This window comes from Cryptomeria japonica, chromosome 10 (genome assembly GCF_030272615.1).
Source record: "Cryptomeria japonica chromosome 10, Sugi_1.0, whole genome shotgun sequence".
Classification (NCBI taxonomy): Eukaryota; Viridiplantae; Streptophyta; class Pinopsida; order Cupressales; family Cupressaceae; genus Cryptomeria; species Cryptomeria japonica.
This window is the reverse complement of record NC_081414.1, coordinates 263,771,176-263,784,969: the sequence shown is the minus strand read 5'-3', so window position 1 is coordinate 263,784,969 and position 13,794 is coordinate 263,771,176. Positions and strand designations below refer to the sequence as shown.

The following is a 13,794-nucleotide window of genomic DNA, read 5'->3' as shown; positions in this document are numbered from 1 at the left end:
CATTCAGTCTGTTTCTCCTCTCTTCAAAGAGTTTACATGATACAAAGTAAAATATTGTGATCTATTTTGATGATCAACATGTTTAGTTTCTACTTGTTCAACAATTCCCTCTCTCTATATTATTAACAATTATAGTTGAAATTCCAAGTAGCATAGTATGTTAACTCTTGGTTTGGAGATTTAAATAAAGAGTTTTCAGATCACTTGTTGAGAATTTTATTGCACAAATGAAAAATGCAAATAAGAAGGCAAAATAGAAAACAGATTCCCTTATTGGTACAATAACAAAGATGGAAATATACAAAACACAATTCAGATGTGTTTGTGAGACCGTCTTTGGACATTTGGACCAGATAGAGAGTGAGTGTACTCAATCCATTAGAAAAATAGTAACAAAATTTAGTTGCAAAAGAGAAAGATGTTATGCTCCAAGAAAAGTATGTAGAAGTGAAGCAAAAAAATGAGTATTCATGAAAAGGAAGCCAACCTCAGGATAAGACCCTCAAATAGGTAGGGAGAAAAGACGTTAGGTAACCCTTAGCATTTGTTATTTCTCAAAATGAGATACTATAAGTCTTGATGCAGGAGCATCCACGAGTGTAGAGCAGTCTTGCATCACACAAAAATATTGTTATTTTAATTTTTAGTTAAGGTTAGGTAAATATTTTTTAATCAATGTTCCACAGGGATGCATCCCTCACAAAAAACCTCACACCCCAAGTAGGGGGATGTTTCCAAGACTTGGGGACTTGGGGGAAAAGTCCCCCTAGGGTACCACCACCTCCACCAGGGACATGGCCCGGTCACTTTCTATGTGGCACATGCCACTACATACTGATTGCAACCTTTGACTTCGTGAAAACTACTTTACCTTTTCGGGGGCACTCACAAAGATGTTATATTGCAGATTTTGCCTTGAATATTTCAATTCGCCTCAATTTTCATATCAGCGCCACTCCAGCACCATCATCCCCCCACTGTCCCTATATTTAGGCACCTAGTCCCCCATCCTCAGAACCCGTACCCACGTCCCCCTATCAAGAAGCTCTATGGAACTATTTTTTTAATGAAAGCTGCTATAGGTCTCTATCTATTTTGAAAAATGACCAAGCCAGCATAGGGAATTGAAATAATTTAATATTTGTGGCCTATATGTAAAGGCAAATGTAATTTTCATGAGTGGACACACATTTCTATCATTTACAAGGTGTAATAGAGAAAATATCCATCTTGGTATCCACATGAGGAAGGTGAAGAATCCTGATAAAATGGAGTTGAATGGACACATTTCTAGATGCCCATTTTTGAAATTTCAACAATCACATCCATAAACACCCATTTGGGAAAATTCTAGGGACTTCTACGAGTTGTGTTACATTTCTTGATTGCCATGTGTTGCTCTCCAAGAGGGGGCGTGGGATTTTCAAGAGGCACAAGTTTGATATAAAAGGGAGGGGGAGGCTTGGGCTAGTGGTTAGGCATTCAGAGTTACTTTATTGAGCTTAAGAAGCAAAGCTTGTAACTCCAGCTTAAAGATTTATAAAGCCAATTTGGCTAATATTTTATAGGTTTTGAATATTGTAATTTTCTATCTCTTTGAAGTAATAAGAAGCGAGTATTTTCTTCTTGAATTTCTTGTGTTGTTGTGTTGTTGTTGTTGGATGGAGCAGCCCCTCATCAAGTGGTATCAGAGGAGGAGTTCCTGAGTGTGCAAACAGAGCACCAAACGTGAGACAGTTTGCATCACAACTTGTGGTTGCGGGCTTGTGAACAAGATGCCTCCACAAGTGATGTGTGGTAGAAGGATGCATGGTGGGAGAAATGTCGGCAATGTTGTTCCAAAAGAGAATTTTCGAGTTCTCCAAAGACAAGTGCAAGCACTGCAAGAGGAGTTACACTGAGGAGTGAAACGAAAAGGCGAAGATGAAAGTGATGAAGTTGAAGAGGAAGGAGAATTCAAAGAAGAACAAGAATTTGTGAGAGATCATAAACACTCCCTGCTCTTGCTCTCTAACACCTAACCCTGTAGTTTTGAGTAGCACCTGGAAGATGCATTGCCTTCCCTGTTGGTGTTGTTCCATTGATGATCATGAGATTGCCATGTGTGTTGACCTATGATGATATGTGATATTTTGCACTTGGATGATGTGTGATTTCATGCCTTGATGTTATATGTTCTTCATGCTTGTATGAGTGCTTTATCCATTCTCTTGTATGCATTGCTTCACAATTGAAATGTATGGTGTTCCTTCCCATCAGAGATGTTAACTTTACAATCATGTTTGATGTGTATACTTTGTATATGGTGTGTGTATTTTGTATATGGTGTGTGTATAAGCCTATACCCATGTGTATATTAGTACTTGAGAGTTTGGGCCATGTGACCATCTCCATGAACACGGTGGGGTGGACCTCCAGGTTCCACATGGTCAGGTGACGTTGCTAACCAACAATAGGGACTGGAGATCATAGCTTCAAGGATGGCATCAAGTTTGTCCGACTCTCCTCTCTTCTCATGCTTTCACATTCTTTCTCAATTCTTGCAAATGTAAACATATGGATGTTTGAATCCAAGATAGGTATTGATGTATATGTGTATTCAACATTCCTTAAGGAGGATGATGTAATCTATTGATAATGTAATGGATTAGTTTAGTTTACATGTGTCAAAGTTGGTAATGGGCACTAGATGTATGCATTCTTCTTTATGCTTCAATTTTATATCATACGTATGAGAAAAGGAACCTCTCTTTTGGGCTTAAAATGAACTTAGAGATGTCTTGTGCCATCTTGGAGGGTGTTGTAGTCCCTCACGAGGTTTTCATACCTCCTTGTAGTGACTTGAGTAGTTTTGAGTGGATTTGAGTCAATTTGGTTCCGATTGGGGCTCTTCGAATGCGTATTGTGTAGTCTTGTGAAAGTATCCAAGTGAAAGTATCCAAGCGCTATATCTCTTGGCCTTTGTGTGTTTTAGCTTAGGGCAGGAGTTTAGGGTGTGGTGGAGGTGTTTGCCTGCCTCCCCATCCTCTCCTTGCACGCGTCGATGGTGCCTAGTGTCCAAGGCAGTAGTTTGCCTACTTTGCCCCCTTATCCTTTTTGATGTTTTGTGTTCCTTAGACTTTCCCAAGGTATTTTGTCTACTCCAACGCATTCATGGTGTCTGTGGGACCAATCCCTAACTTTGGTTTTCTCACTGGTCAAGGCACCAATGCGGATCGAAGGATGACAAAGCAAGATTAGGTTGCAAGGGACACTAATGCCCGAATTGAACACTAGCGCACCCAAATTGGATGTCAGCCCACCTAGAGGCCTATGGCGCATTGCACTAGTGTTCTTTTGGCACGCTACTATCATGGTCCGGTGCCCCTATCCACTGTGAGCGCCCATGTCCAATGCACTTGTCCAACAAAGTTTTCAAGGCTCAAGAAGTGTAGTTTGAGTGCTTTGAAGTTGTCATTAGGGCTTGGAGAGTCAAGGAAACTTCTAAGGTGGTACTAATATTTTGTGAGTGAGTTTTAGTGGTGTCTATTGTATCTATATGTGTGTTCCTATCCGCCAGAAGCCGATCGTCGAACCTAGGACCAAGGAGAAAGCCTAGTTGGCTGAGTGCAGTCTTCTAGCTTCTTGTGAAGTTTTGTAAGGGTCAAAACCCTTGGTTGACCTTGCCTAAGGTGCCCTAAGCCTTCCCCTCTAGTCAGTTGGCATTTTGGGACTTTAGTTTTCTGCTTGTGCATTGTTGCATTGCAATAGGATATCAAATGCGAGTCATTGGAGCTAGTGATCTTCAAATCGTGTCATTAGATTTTGAGCTCAAATTGGTCGGCCTAGTGTGATGTGGATCGGATGTTGATGATTCCCTCATCCAATCCGCGTACCATGTGCTGAGAGGATGCAATCGTGGTATGTGTTGATCGCCGTTGTGGTGTCATCTCTCCTCTCCCTCTATTCTATTGTTCTTTGTGGCAAATGGATCCATTGCTAGTCTGCCACTGTTGTCACCTCACTTGTGCGATGGTGTCATCGTGTTCAAGAATTCTATAATGTCCCCACTTTGAAATACAATTTAATGGTGAATAATAATAATAAAATTAAAATTAAAATATAAAAGAATATAATTAAATTTAAATAAATTTTAATTAAGTTAATGAATAGTCAAAGAAATGAAATGAAAAGTCAACTCCGTCAAACATGAGATATAAAAGGGAGAAGAGAACCTCATTTGAGGAGGATAATTGAGGAATGACAAGTGAAAAACTGATTTAAATAAGAAGTGCAGATCTGATTGTGAAAGGTTGTGTCCCTTCAAAAGGGCAGAAGTAATGAAGAGTTGCACTCTTTCAAAGGGTGCTAATGGCAAAAGGGTGCATCTCTTGCCAAAAGGGCATCCATAATGGAGAGGTGTGACTTCTCCCTCACATTGAGAGATAAAAAGGAAAGGAATTAAAAGCATCCAGTGACATGACCATCGATCAGATGAAATCAGAACTGTTATTAAGTTACAGAAATCGGCAGCCTCCTAGCAGTGGATATTACAGCATCAAGTGAAGAATAGATCATAAGATTGATTGTGTGGAACTGTTTATCATAGTAAAATATCACCACTATAGCATCCATCGTACAAAAAGAAGATAATGGAGATAGAAGTAACATGGTCAAACAATCATCACACTCATCCACCAATTAATATCGATTTGAGAGGAAGCTTTATCAGTTCGATCATCAAAGGATGATTATAATATACAATAAGAAATTCATATCGCTGGCCAAGGAATAAGTGATTAAGGCATTAAGCAATCCATATCAATGTTACCGTAAGAGGAAATCCAATTATATGATCTGTTAGTCAAACAAACATAGCATCAGTGCATACTAATTATGACTAAGACATTAAAATGGACGGCAATTATCTAAACGGGTGTGATATCATTGATGATTATCATTGAGACAATTTTCTATGTTAACAAACAATGGTCATTGAAGGACAAGACATGATCCTCCAAGAAATAGCTACTCCAAAAGGGCACGACCTTAGGAGGTAAAGATTGCATATATTCAAAAACAGAAATTTGGAACAGCACCATTACACTTGCATATATTCATAGCAAAAATCAGAAACAGCATTATGGCATTATTACTACAAGTAACAAGGAGAAGGCTCACAGCATATTGCACATCGCCGTATCAGGAATAGTAGAGATAACTCCCTAATTGTAGATCGCAGTAACATACAAATAAGATTTCCATTGCATAATTGATAATCTTCAAAGAAATATCAGAGACAGCAAGATACTCCATCTTAATCATTCAATGTTGTGCATTGCAGATTCGTATATCAAGACTCTCATCACATCAAATAATACTTGAACATCATATTGATGTCAATAGTATAATCAGATATAACTATATAGCAGATCATAATTATCATTCTCATAAGATTTATCAAGGAATTTCACGTTTGATAAGATTTTAAATTAGAAGTCTCTTGCAATTAATTTGTGAGTCAATGGTCCCTAATTCCAGAGAATTTACAAAAGGGGACATTACATATTCTTATGTGTCATAGTTTCCCTTGAGATACTTGGGTGCACATTGTCGTGGAAGTGCAACACATAGTGTCGTATCTTTGGTGTTGTAGTTGTTGAGTTTATCTGGAATGTTTCAAAAAAAAATATTCTAGGTTTTCTTGGCTTGTTTCCTCAGGGGTTCCTTGGCAGGGCATTACACTATTTCCCCCTTTTAAGTTTAATAACTTCAAAGACAAGCTCTTTAAGTGACTTTTATTGAAAACGTGCCAAAAAGGTCAAGGGGGCATTGAAAAATAAGGAACCTATTAGCTCATTTTTTAGGATTTTATTTTAAGGGGGGATTGGGCTAGCAATGAATCTATGGTTGAGAATTAAATCATTCTTTTGGGGGTCATTATATAACATATTAGGGTTCTCTTGGAGCTCATTATGTGATTACACTTTTCTCTATTGCTGCTGCAATTTCTAGGCTTGAGGTTCGAAACCCTTGAGTAACCCTAATTTTGGAGAGACATATGAGCTCCCCCTAGTCAGAGGGTGTGTTTTGGTGGAAGGGCTTTGGTTTGTGACGCCCTAACACATCATTTCCAAAGTTGCCTATTCTTATCAGGGTTTTGGAGACCATTTTCGAGGAGTGATTCAGAGGAATCAAATCAGATTTGGACAACCTACAGTAATACTCCTGCATGTTCTTTAGCATTATTGAAGCTAATATCAGCAAGGATAAGTGTATCATCATGGTGAGACCCAGCACTGATTTTCTGAGGGTTTTGGCAAGAGTGGCTAAGGTTTTGAAGGCATTTTCTGAGGTATTTGAGCATAAACCTGAACGCTGCTGGTTACTTTCGTCTAAGAACAAATAAGAAAAAAAATGTAATCAGTTTATGAAATTTCTGGGCAGTTTTAGTGCGTAAAATCAGAAAAATATTCTGAGCATAGATCTGAGTTTGTTGAAGGGTTATCTATTTGCAGATAAAATTTCAGAATTTTCCATTGCATTTTTTTGGAGATATTGTGGTTTTTCCATTATCCTTGTTTGGGGATATTATATAAGGACTCTTGTTTTACTAGCGGAATAATACTTTCTTTGGATCTGTTACTGAAATTGAGCTTAAGGAACTTACCCTAGGAGTTGGCATGGTCATACCAGGTGCTGAAACAGTATGGTGTAAACGTGATGTCCATTACGGCACTTATAGGTGATAAAGAAGAAATAAAGAAGTATATGCTGGAAGCTAGGCATGCGTTTAAAATGGAGTGCATTAGAGCATGACCCAAGTTTACAGGAGTAAATTAGAGCATGACCCAAATTTACCAGATTACATTAGAGCAAGAACTAAGTTTAATGGGGTACAATTGAGCATGACACAGATTCAATGGGATACATTTAGGCATGATCCGAATTTGATGGGATGCATTCAAGTGTGACCAAAGTTGAATGGGGTGCATATGAGCACGATCCTTTCTTAATGGTCACACTCACGCATATCCCAGATTTAATGGCCTCTGTTCTTGCACTATCGAATTTTAATGGGGTGCATTGTGACTGAGAGACTAGTGAGGTCATATGAGCATGACCTGAGCTTTCTGGTATATGTTTGAGCATGAATCAAGCTTAATGAGGTGCATTCATATGTGATCGCGACTTGCTAGTGTACGTGGGATACATTCAAGCATGAATCAAGTTCAATGGAGAGTATTCATGCATGATTGAGGCTTTTTAGGGTACATAGTGACTGAGGTTAGTATATACATTCGAGCATTACCTAAGCTTAATGGGATACAATGGGGTGTTACCTAAGTTTAATGAAGTGCATTATGATGAGGTTACTGGATATATTCGACCATGCCCCACGTTTGATGAGATACGATGGAACCCTACCCAATTTTAATGGAGTACACTAAATGTTGTCCAGTTTTAATGGGGAAAATTCCAGCATGACCTTAATTAATAAGGCCAATTCAAGTGTAACCTAAGCTAAATGGGACACATTCCAGCTTAAAAACAGTTTATAGAAATGTACTGGAGCATAACCCAAGTTTCAAAATCGAAAGAACGTGTCATCCATAGGTGCCCATAACCTTGCCCAACAAAATTCAAAGCGAAAAGCACATACTATGTTTAAGAAGAATAAAGATTTAATTTATTACCAGTTGGAGCCTTGAAAAGAGACAACTGCTCGATCAAATACGAGTCCACCTTGAGTGGGAGAGTAGGAGGGCAAAAGTGGGAGATGAAGAAAGCGATGCATGAACATTACTTGACGAGGTCTGGAGAGCTTGGATGACTGTGTAAGAGAGAGAGGCGCAGCACCCTCGTCAGGCAGCGTCCCTACCACTCCATTCATTGAGGCGGGGGATGCAATCTCCGTGTCCCAGAAATGGGCATCCATCAGAGCATGAGTTTTCCCCATTTTTGTAATTATTATTACACTACCCTCTCGCTACTATTAATCGTACTAGTTGCCGTAACCCTCTGTCTCCAACGGGCACATTTGCAGTCAGATCGATCAACACAGCACCGCCTTCGCAATTTTACTATCACCTCCTTCAGCAACATAAAATTATATAATATCTAATCCTATACCTACATTACGAAGCAATACCTCCGTCTCTAGAAATGTTTGAAGAATGTTGCTTGTTTCCAATTAGACGCGGGCTTAACAAGAGAGCTGTGTCCTAAACCAACCTGAACCATTGTACAAGTGTTTACTGGTTTAAAAAACTATTTATAGTTAGCATTTGTATAGAAAGGTGTAATGGTTACGTGGATTATAATGTATAATTTGAATAGAATGTTCAGTAATTAACTAGTATTTTATTTGTAGAAGAATATAGATAAAATATGTGAAAAATATAATATTTATTCATTATTTCACTTAAAATATCATTTTAGTATTGTATTGTGATTAATATTAAATTATTATTATATTATGATATTGTAATTAATATTGAATTATTGTGTTTTTATTTATTATATTCTTGTTATTAAATTTCCTTATTTCCATTAAATTCATTAGAAAAATTAAAACAACTTTTAGTACCAAATTATTATTATTATATTATTATATTTTTTATATTTTTATATTTCTTTTAAAATCTTGACAAAAGAAAAAATTTATGAAGACTACATCATCATCATCATCATCATATTTTTATTTTATATTCGTTTTTATCCTTGAGAAAAAAGTTGGTTTAGTCATTAATGCGTTATATGATGTACAAAAAAAACTAAAAGCAAAAAATTGTTGAAATGGGAGGATGATGGCCAATAAAGATGAAAATTTTAATGATTTTAGATTTTATTGACTGAGGTTTTTGCATCCATTTTGTGAGTGTACGCATTCGGCTTGAAAAATAGATACAACATTGAAAGTGTGTGGTAGTCATTAATAATCATTTATAGGTCTTGATACAACATTAGATGGTGTGTCTTGATAAGAGCAATATTATTGACTTATACAACATTGCATGGTGAGCCTTGACATGAGCAAGATCATTCATAGGACTTGATACAACATTAGGTGGTGACTCTTCACATGAGTCATTATAGCAATCTTGGATGCCATTCTCATTCACATTCTTTAACGTTGATTTTGTTGAGTGTAGGATTGAGAAATATAGTAATGTTTTACCTTTCTACTTACTGCATACATATTTGGGACATGTTAGGCACCTTGCAAAACCAAGTACATAAATAATACACTCATTGAAGAGGTCACTTCATTATCATTACCAGTAATTTAGGCTAGCATTCAAAAATGTTGTTCTTTAACTTGAATTTGAAGATCTATGTGAAAGATTGTTGCAACAAGGATTTGGCTATGCATAATCTTAATAGAATGGTCAAGGCAAAGCAAACATTGTATGATTTAGGATTTTAGTGCATTGTTAAATTTATAGACAATAAATTTTTGCTTCTTCATCAAAGACCTTTCAATAAAATATCCATAGACAACAAAAGGCTAAAAATATATTATATTATAATACAAATTTACAACAAAGGGTCTTAAAAATATCTTATATTATAATGCAACTTTGATGTAACTTTTATATGAATTTTATGTTTCAAAATAATAATGGCAAGCATTGTACTTTAATTATAGGTATTAAAGTTTATATTAGTCACCATGGTGATGATAGTAATTTTCATGTATATTTAATTATATTTGTGTTGGGTTTTTTTTTGGTGTTGTATGCAGTCATATGTAGTGTAGAGCAAACAACCACTATTTTCACTTTAGAAGACTCAGCTATAAACATTGGCAACAATATTGTAAATTCAAACTTTCTTGCACCTCGATATTTATGATATCTTATTTAAGTGAGGCATTTTTGTGTTAGAGAAAACATAACAACTCACTTCTTCATGTTATATCAACACTCAACCACTTAATGTTATATCAAATTTTGTAAATAATATCACTTGAATCAAGACTCGCCATGTAATGTTATATTGAGACTTGTAAATGATTAATAATGATTAATACACACTTTCAATAATATATTTTAAAAAATATTAAAAGATATATTCAATTATAGAGATATTGTCAGATTTACAAGACATTCTATATAAATTACAATTGATGTAACTGCACCTCTTCTTGATACAAGTGCTAGTATAATCATCTCTTTTTCATTTACTTGCATAGTTTAATTTGATTGACATCCTTATCATCGTATTGATATTGATACCCCTACATCTCTCAATAACTAACTATACATATTTCATAAATTCACATTAGTACATATTAATCTATTTTATTTGACATATTAATTCATGTATAGCATTGTTTACACATTAATTGCAAAACATGTAATTATTTACTCATTGAGGAAGAACCTAAGTTGTTATGCTTCATAAGATTTTATTTCTAAAAATAATGTGATTTTAAATATTTGTTTTCTTGTTATAAAGTGGGGTTGTTAAATCTTTCTCTGATTTAACCTACATAATTTGTGTTGGACCTTCACTACCCTCTACTCTGTTGTGTATGTTATGAGCAGTGTGCATGTTAATTTCTTATCAACAATTCTCTCAACTTGTTGAATTTTCTATTCACTATTAAGTATTTTACATGCTACTTGTAACAAGATACATTTTTTTTCTAAATTGTAGTGCATGCACATTCTCACAACCCTCTCACTTAGAATATTCAAAAAAATTATTTGATTATTTTGGGCAAGGTTGAAATTGATTAATTACTTATTTATAATAAATTAAAAATTAAATAATAAATTAGATAAACTCAAAATTAATAAATGCATCAAATTAAATAATAAAGCTAATTAAATATAATAGTAGACTAATATATATATATATATATATAAAGAAACCAAAAATACACACATGACGACGAGCAATTCTTCATACAGCGAGCAATGTCCAGCAGAATATCTCGCATGTCAGAGGCAACTCAGAAATTTTAACCCTGTATAGAATGATTGCTCTGGAGATTCTTTCTCCTCTTGTTTCAGGATGAATTGACAATTTTTTAATGGGTGGAAGGGATTTCGATGTTAGTTTTGGAGACTGTGAAAACATTTCTAGGGTTTTCTTCAATATTTTCACTCTCGACTGATGAAAGAGGCCTTTCACATTTTGAAGAATCCATTGAAGCAGCTCCAAATGCCCTTCCTTTGCAGCAAGGTGCAGAACAGTATTGCCTTCAAAAATTGGCCGATGATAGATGAATAGTGGACTTCGATAAAGAGCGAAATTGGAACGATGCGCAGATGACAAAGTTTCCCTAACTTCAACCCTTACTTTATTGCATGTCTTTTGCTGGATAGTTTTCTGCTCATACAGTCAGAACGCGAAGGAGGGGAAGATCGTGCGTTCGAATTTCGGCATCATCAGAAACCTTAATTTATATTAAAGATTGAATTCTGGACAGCGAAAATTGGACTGTGAATTCTGGACTGCAAATTTGGACTGGGAATTTTGGACTGCGAAATTGGGACTGCGAATTTGACTGCAAAATATATTTGGACTGTGAATTCTGGAGCGGATTTTGGAGCGTTTGTTGCAGACTGCGTGCTCTCCAACATCATTGATGTTGTCTGACATGGCCAACTTTGCGAGGATGTGGAGGAGTTAATCTCCTCCACGTGGTTTGCATCTTCTCTTCATGCCCTTATTACTGTTTTGCATTTACTCCGTGCCCTTATTTACTGTTTTACATTTACTTTCTGCTCGGCACTTAATGTATTTTTTCTGCATGTTAACCTAACCATTAATCACACCTCTGGTCGCTCGTGTGTCTCCTTCGTAGCTCCCAATGGAGCCTGAGTCTAATGGCATTGCCATTAATTCTCCTCAACCCACCAAGCAAGCTCATTCAAGCCAAACAAAAACGTTTGCCGAGACTGCTAAACCTTCTAAGCAGGCTCACTCAAACCGAAAGAAAACCTTTGTCAAGACCGTTGCTCCATCTGCCCATGGAGTCCACCCTAGTGCAAGATTTTTTAAGACTCCTGGAGGCGAACGACTCAGTGAGGAAGGTAAGAGCCCTATCGTGCCCTCGAATTCTTTCTGCATTTCGCCAAACGATGAAATGTTGAAAGAAATTGTTTTTGAAAAAACTAGGTTAAGCGATATCGCAATTTTTTCGCTTGTGTTAATATTGAGAAATGCTCGCCTAGGAAATTCCTAGATGATTGGTTTCATAATCTTTGGAGTTTGAAGTTAGGGCCTAAGATTTCATTCTGTAGGCAAGTCCAGAAAGGTCTTTATATTATCTTTTTTAATAATCATGAATCCTAGGTTGAAATTCTTAAAAGACAATACTAGACTGTTGGGAACACCTCCTTTCATGCCCTAGCCTGGTCTTCAGAGGCCGTCAATGAGGAAGTTCTTGCACTCTCAAGCCCTAGATGGGTCATCCTTAAGGATGTCCCTCCCTTCCTATGGTGTTTTCTTCCCCAGGCACTGGAAACATTTGGGAGAATAATTTGGGTTGATGAAACAACGCGTTTAGTCCCTAACCTTGATGCAAGAATACTTATATCCATTAAACCTGGGGTCGACATCCCTCCTCTGCTAAACCTTAACATCGGTGATGAAACATTTGTTTGTCCTGTTGAAATACTTGGAGGACTGAACGCCTGTTTTTTGTGCAAAAAAGAAGGGCATCTTCGGAAGAACTGCCCTATCATCAACCGCAAGAAACAAAAAAATAACACTAACCTAGCAAGAACATCTGAAAACCCTAGCTCCAATAAGGAGCCGATCCCTAACCCAAGCAACCTTCATTCTGTTGGAAATAATACCAACCCTAAAGATGATCCCTCCCTGAGCTCGGCTCCTAGCCTCATCCCTATTGAATTAAATCCAATGATTGTTGACACCACTACTGAACCCCTCAACCCTGCTTCCGTTCCCTCCAAAAATTTTGAGGATTCACCTTCTGATTGTTTTCAAATAGTCACATCAAGAAAGCGAAGATGAAAGAATGCCCAACAACTCGCCTTAAATCAAATCCGAGCTCATGATCAAACTGCTAATTAGTTGACTACCAGTAGCAAATACCCCATCACTATGAATGATGACATACTAAAAGCTTCACAAACTCTGACCACCTCCCTGGCTAAAAATATGGTTAAAATTTTAGAGAAGCCTGATCGCGGTGCTAGTGATGCTAGCATGAGTGATAACCCTGCAAAAATGGTGCTCAGGTCTGGGACCCCCAAACGATCTAAATCCACATTATTTGCAGAGGCTACCCCTGATGTTAACACCTCCAACCCCGCGACTACATTTCTGCTAAAAGAAATAGACAACCATATTATTGAAGTCATTTATGCTAATAAGGGACTAGAGGACATTAAGTCTAGCTCAATGCTCCTTGGCTTTCCAGGCTCCCAAGTACCTAGGTCGAACATTGTAGAAACTCCAGATGGTAAAACTGAGCTAACTGAGCTTAGTGAGGAAGAAGATGACCTCATGAAAGGTTCCTCCATGGCTAAAAAGAAAGGCAGGCCTTTTGGCTCCAAAAATAAGAAAAAGTCTGGAGATCAAAATGGTCTCCCAAACAGTCCCTCTTAATCCCTATTTCTCATGAAATACATCTCATGGAATATTAGAGGCTTGGAGTCACCTGATAGAAAGTTTGTTATTAAGAAGTTTCTGAATTGTCATAAACATCTAGATTTCTCAATGCTTCAAGAGCTTAAATCTGTTGAGTTCTCCCTTGACACCGTGCTTGATTTTATTTGGAGGGATGCGATCAAAATATGCACCAATCATCCTAAGGGAAAGGGTGGAGTT

General features: G+C 36.9%; 1 protein-coding gene across 1 annotated transcript in view; it reads right to left on the bottom strand.

The window, feature by feature from the left end:
* LOC131059813 (protein TRIGALACTOSYLDIACYLGLYCEROL 4, chloroplastic) overlaps nt 1–8,224 on the bottom strand; it is a 75,288-nt gene extending 67,064 nt beyond the window's left edge. The window contains exon 1 of the mRNA XM_057992839.2: nt 7,677–8,224. Within this exon, the coding sequence (XP_057848822.2) occupies nt 7,677–7,939 (263 nt within the window). The 5' untranslated portion in view covers nt 7,940–8,224. The remainder of the gene's footprint in view (nt 1–7,676) is intronic.
* Nucleotides 8,225–13,794: the final 5,570 nt, after the last annotated feature.